We start from the raw sequence: 6,139 nt of genomic DNA, 5'->3' as shown, positions 1-6,139 counted from the left end.
CAGCGTAAAGTCCTGACTGAATGAAAATCATTATAACCTATTTATTTCACGTTAACGAAGAACAGCTGAAAAGTTACCGGGTTTATCAACTGTGGTAGTAATTTGGCTCCAACTCCTCTCCTTGTCATTTCTATATTCTTTGCACGAAACGTTGATTAAATATTAATTTTGTTAGCACATATAATCTCCGATGCCCGCTGGACTTCGGGTTGCGCCGTGTCAGCTGTTTGGGATTCCCCTCCGTAATTTCCCCTCAGAAAGCACGGAGGAGAATCTGCGCTTTCCGATTGGCTACCTGTCACATTCAGCGTTAAGCTCCCAGTCGGGGAAAACCCCTGATTTAGATCGGAGCGGCCACGACGATCTACCGTAACACACCACACACTGCAGGATGATCGGTTACGAAATCACCAGCGAAAATCTTAGATCGGCCAACGATCTAAGATTGTCATAAGGAGAAAATAGGAGCAAAAAATTGTGTAGTACAAACTACTGCATTAGGGAGACGGCTGTGCCCATCTTGTCCATTTAAATCTAGTGATTACCGAAGGGGAATATAGTACACAGACTTCATAATCTGCACTCTTTTGGTTGAATGCAGTATTTATTTCACTTTGGCTTTATGTTGTTTAGTTTTTATTCAAGTACGTTTTTTGTTAATGGAGACTGAGAATCCATTTTATTTTTGTTTTTGGTTGTTTTGTTTATTTAGTTTATCAGTTCCAGTGTTATGTGGATGGTTGAATTCACTTAACACTGACAGAGGACTCATTCTGACAAAGAGTCCTCTGTCAGAATGCATCTATGGCAGGAAATCGCATGAATTATTAGTCATTTCCATTAAATCAGTGTCAAAAGGTCTTGAAACAATGTTATCGTTTATCACAATAATTCTTTAGACAATTAATCGTCCAGAAAAATTTGTTATCGTGACAGGCCTAGGTGCAAATATAAAATAAAATAGCATCTAGCTGAAGAACCTACAGAGAGATGTAGCTTCCCGCTTTTTGTTTTGACTAAGAGGGAAAGTTGCATAAAAAATGGAAACCTAAACATAGCCTTTGACCTCTTTAGTAGACAAATCTTGGTACCTGAACCAAGGACTCTGTGAGAATCTTCTCATTGACTTGTAAGATTGCATTCTTGATCTCCTCGTAAGGAAGACGGAACGACCCCAGAAAAATCGCTACGCGAAGAAGACACAAAGAAAAACATTACCTCATGAACAAAAACAAAAGAAAGTACTTCTAGATTATTGTTTTTTTTTTTTTTCTGTAAAAGTGACTTACAGAGATTCTGTGAGGATTTCGAATCAAGAACCTTTAGCTCCTTCACCTTCTTCTTCTGTGTCTGTTTTTCCTGTCCACCATCCTGGTCTTTTTTAACTGGAGACAAGAAAAGAAAAGAAGAGGATATTCAAACCTTCTTGTTCATATAAGGCGACTCTGGGGCTTAAATAGGTGTACAATAAGTATTGCTAAAGAATAAAAGCTGCTAGACTAATATGCATCACAATGCCTGTGTGATGCATATTAAAAGCGACAGCGTTGGTACGGCCTTTGCCGTTTTTACTCTCATCCAACTGTATGATGTCACTGAGGTGTTGGATTTTTTTTTAGCTCCCCAGGTAATACCAAACTAACATGAAATGGCTTAAAAATGTGGGTAACGTCTCCGTTGAGCTTGGGCTTTTTAAACGTGGCCAGACATCTGCTTACTGTGGGGCATTCAGAGATTGCATTAAACTTATGCATCTGCACACACACAAACACAGAGAAGAGACACTTTAGATTAACTGGTTCTGACAAGGTCAGAGTTGTGACTGTAAGGATGTGTCAGTGTGGGGGTGGATATGAACTGGATGAGAATTAGGAGTGAAAGATGAACAATCACGTGGGCTTTGGTCACATAACAGCTTGCTGTTTCCAGGCACATTGGGTCTAAGGTCAGCAGAGTTCTGGATGTCACAGCTGTCCTGCTGTTCCTGTCAGGAAATATCTAATCAATCACTGCTTATTAATTTATGATCACAGAATTGACAGCGCCTCAAAAGTTGGAGGACTCGAAGTAAAAACTATTAAGCCGTCCATGCTTTTCTGTACCAATTTTGATTTCTGTGATGATAAAAAATGGCTGATCTCACATCTAAGTTTTGGTTTATCCCTAAGTGAGTAGATAAGAGCGGCTTTATGGGGAATTCTGCCACCACACACTACATTTTAAGCGTGAAGGCCAGAATGTAAATGCTAGATGAGGACACAATTTAGATTCAAATTGAATATCAATGACGTGATTTAAAACCATCTCATGCTGGGACTGAATTCAGGCCAGAATGTTTAGGTGGTTAAATGTTGTCCTGTACATTCTCCGTTTTAAGCTCTTTAAACTGACCTTAGAAGTAGTTCTTGCTAATTGAGAACTTCYAGTGCACTGCTGGTCAGGATGACTCTATAGCTATCCTTGATGGTGCTTCTACACCATAATGTAAAGTACCACTAAAGCAAAGTATTGCAACGTGTACAAAAAAAGACAAGAAATCAAACAGACAAATCTATTTTCACCTGTTATTAGCAACATAAGACCCAACCTGCTTTTTGCACAGCCTGTATGCATTAATTTCTTTTATTATCATGGTGCACAGTTTATTGAAGAGGCCTGATTCAGACAGTGGAAGTGTCAGCAGTCACCACACAGTCACATAATTGCCACAGGATAACAACTCTATTCATCCACTGATCCAACCACAAGTCCGGTCAAAGAGTCCTCTGTCAGAATGAGAGACAGCAGTCAGTTCAACAGTCTGTGAACTGCTAATGGTCCTAATGAGGACACCATGTCCTCATTTAGACACACACACACACACACACACACACGCACGCACGCACGCACGCACACGCACACACGCACACAGTAGAGTGTGTCACTGGGTTTAAGATCATTTGCCTCAGCAGTAGCTTCCACTTTATGAAACTCATCTCGGAGATAACAAGAACCTTTCAACAACAAACAATTTTCACTGTTTTAGTATATTTGGGATTATGAAAACAGCCACCTGTGTGCATGGTTACCATATAAAGCACTATTGTGTATCCAATACTTCTCACAATCCCTGCAGGAAACTAAGACAGGAAGGTAGCCAATATAGACACAGGATAGGAAAATCCACACATCATTGAGGAAATAACATCTTTGCACAAACACGTAACCACATCAAGCCACAGCTGAACATTTTACAGGAAGAGGAGAGATGAGATTTTAAAAAAAATCTATGTCTCTAAACCAATTTTCACTTCTGCAAGACACAAAATTGGAGAAAAAGTATTTCTACAACAGTAGTAGGGAAATTTACATCATTTAACAGTAACCATGTTTCAGCAAATCTGTAGTAAAAGTAAAAACTACAGCTAGGCCTTTCGCAACAARCAATGATGTATTAAAACAGGCTCAACAATTTCCAATTCCATGACTTATCCGTTTTCTCCCTCTTTCTACCAAAATTGGATGACAAAAAGTTTTCAATTTGATTCATTGGTGTAAATTAGCATTATTTTTGAAGGACAATTTTGTTTACRAAGACTTCATAATTTTTTTTCTTTTATTTATTTATTTTGAATATTTAAAAAATGTCTTTCAGTTCCAGTGTTAAATGTTCATCAGAATTTGACGTTTATTAATCTTTGAGAATGTGTTCTGACATTATTATGCCATTTTTTACATGAAAATACTCTCAAAACAGCAATATTATCAATATTATACTCCATTGCAATAACTTCTGGGACAATTTATCATCCAGCAAAATTTATTAGTGTGACAGGCCTAACTATACAGCACGAACTTAGGATAGAACAAAATCCCTCTGAGCAGGACTGGTGACCCAGTGGAAGCATCATGTCAGTGGGTCAGTGTGTGTGACTCAGAGAGAGACAGAACTGAAGCATATGTGTGTATGTATAGAGCTAAAGCTCRGGCTGCGCTTTAGCCAATAGAATCAGCTTGAGCTGTGTTGACATCATAGCTGATTCATAAAATGGGGTCTGGTGTGCAGACTGTAAAATGGCTGCTCCTTGGTGTCTACATGTACAAGGGCTTTTCATTTATGAGCCGATGGCACCTCTGGCGGCGACTACAGAGCACTGCATCCTGTTACACTTAGTCATAGTGGGGGAGGAAAGAAAGATGATGGAGGCAGAACACATGTCTGACCAGACGCACACACACACACAAACATTTCCAGCACAAAACAACTGTGGAGTGCTAAAAACACATGACAGAAGTGTTTTTATAGCCTGTATTGTTTATAGTCAACGAAAAACAAGGTTTTATTGTAAAAACAAACCAACTTTGCTTTAACAGGCGGACACACAATCCTCCCTTCCTGGAACACCCCCACCTTCTTCTCCCCTCGACAGCTGCTTGGCACCGTGTGTCTGTGTGTGTGCGTCTGCGTGTGTGTGTGTGAACGCACACTGGCAGGGGCTGTGTGTGTGTGTCATGGTAGAAATTCTTCCATTGCTGACATCTGCTTTTAATTATGTGGAGAGACCAAAAAAATGCAGAAAGTTGGAAGAAGACAGGAAAAGGAGAGGGGGGAAGGTTCAGCAGAATCACGAGGAGCCAAGTCATGATGGGGATTTTGTCAATACGTAACAAACTGTGTCAGTGTTTGTGTGTCCGTCTGCACAAAGAGGAGTCTGTTTATCAGTTAGTGAGCTTAGAGAGTGTGTCCTTCACCCCATTTCAGCTAGCTTTCCATTCTCATTCCCTCGCTCCTTAAAAGGACAAAAATGTGGAGTGGAGAGAGTGATGTGTAGCCAGGCTTAGTTGAAACATAAAAGAAAAAGAAATATAGAAAGAAAAGGAGGGATAGAAAGAGAGAAACAAAGAAATTAAAAAGAACATAAAACTCTTTCATATCTGGCCAAGCTGAACCTAAAGCATCCACTCAAATGAAGTTTCATCCCTCTTTCATAAAGCAAAACCTTTTCTACTCACAATGACTTTTTCAGCCTTTTCATGTAGCCTATTCATCCTCTCATCACCACTCCCTGTTTGTAAACCCAGTGGTTTATTTTTATCCCACTAAAAGCTTACAGATGATGTGTTTCATTGTATATTTGTAGCATCAAGAGTTTTCCATGGGCCCCCTTGTGGCACGATGGAAGAAAACCCTCATATTAACTTTATATAATACCAAACTAACTTTTTCCATTCTGCATTCCAGGTCTGGAAGCTGTCTAAACAGAAACTGAGAAGAGGGAGTTGAGTTTAAACATCAATATTCCTGAGCTGAAAAGTTCTTTTGGAAAAAAAAAAAAGCTTCTGAATGTGATCCAGAGAAAGAAAAACACGCATACATACACAGAGCCTGTGCCAAATCTTTGGTATTTCATGGAAATTTATAAAGAACTTCACATGGTTGTGGTTTAGAAGTGTAAATCTATTAAAACTGAGAAGAAAGACAAAGAAGAAACATAAAAAAATTAGGGAAAAAGCTGCTCTTTGTGTCAACTGTGGCAGACAGAGAGACAGCTGTTCCTCTGGTCCCTTTAAACTTTAAACTTCCATTCTGTCACTCTATATAGAAGTGTTGGTGTTGCGACATAAGAGTTTGACAGGAGAAGAATAAAGGAGTTTCCAGGGTAACCTCAAGGCTGAAAGAGCCCCTTCATCCTGTTTTTCCACTGTGAAAGGAAATGAGGAGAAAAGATTCCCGACAGTGTGTGCGTGCGTGCATGTGACTACGGGCACGCCATTGTGTGAAAAGCACCAGATGGCAGGGTGGGGCAGTGGGGAGGGGGACTGGGCAGGATGTGGGAGGGCCAGGACGCAGGGGGACGGCATATGGGAGGGGCTAGGACCTTGCTCCCTTGCGCTCCCCTGGTGCATGAAAAGTGCAACTGCAGGTGAAATTTGAAAAAACGTATGTTTTTATTTATTATAAATCAAACAGAGAAAAAAAATAAATAAAAATGTTTCCTGAAAAAAAGAAAAAATGACAAGTTTCCTTCTAATTGATCAACCTGAGCTGCTGGATGAAACAAAAACTTTTACTGCAAAAGAAGAAAAAATAAATACATAAAATTACCAAAACAATTTTACCCCCAATCCTTTGCAGTGTTTTACTAGTTAGAAGCTAAGT

The 6,139-nt window shown here is 39.6% G+C and overlaps 1 protein-coding gene across 1 annotated transcript in view; it reads right to left on the bottom strand.

The window, feature by feature from the left end:
* The window catches only part of diaph1 (diaphanous related formin 1), a 105,857-nt gene that overhangs the window by 21,063 nt on the left and 78,655 nt on the right, over window positions 1-6,139 (bottom strand). Inside the window, exons 19-20 of the mRNA XM_008420919.2 lie at window positions 1,290-1,385; window positions 1,092-1,186 (exon numbers count right to left, since the gene is read on the bottom strand). Of these exons, the coding sequence (XP_008419141.1) occupies window positions 1,092-1,186; window positions 1,290-1,385 (191 nt within the window). The remainder of the gene's footprint in view (window positions 1-1,091; window positions 1,187-1,289; window positions 1,386-6,139) is intronic.

This window comes from Poecilia reticulata, linkage group LG10 (genome assembly GCF_000633615.1).
Source record: "Poecilia reticulata strain Guanapo linkage group LG10, Guppy_female_1.0+MT, whole genome shotgun sequence".
NCBI classification, from domain to species: Eukaryota; Metazoa; Chordata; class Actinopteri; order Cyprinodontiformes; family Poeciliidae; genus Poecilia; species Poecilia reticulata.
The sequence above is the reverse complement of the archived record's forward strand: the minus strand, read 5'-3'. Positions and strand labels throughout refer to the sequence as shown.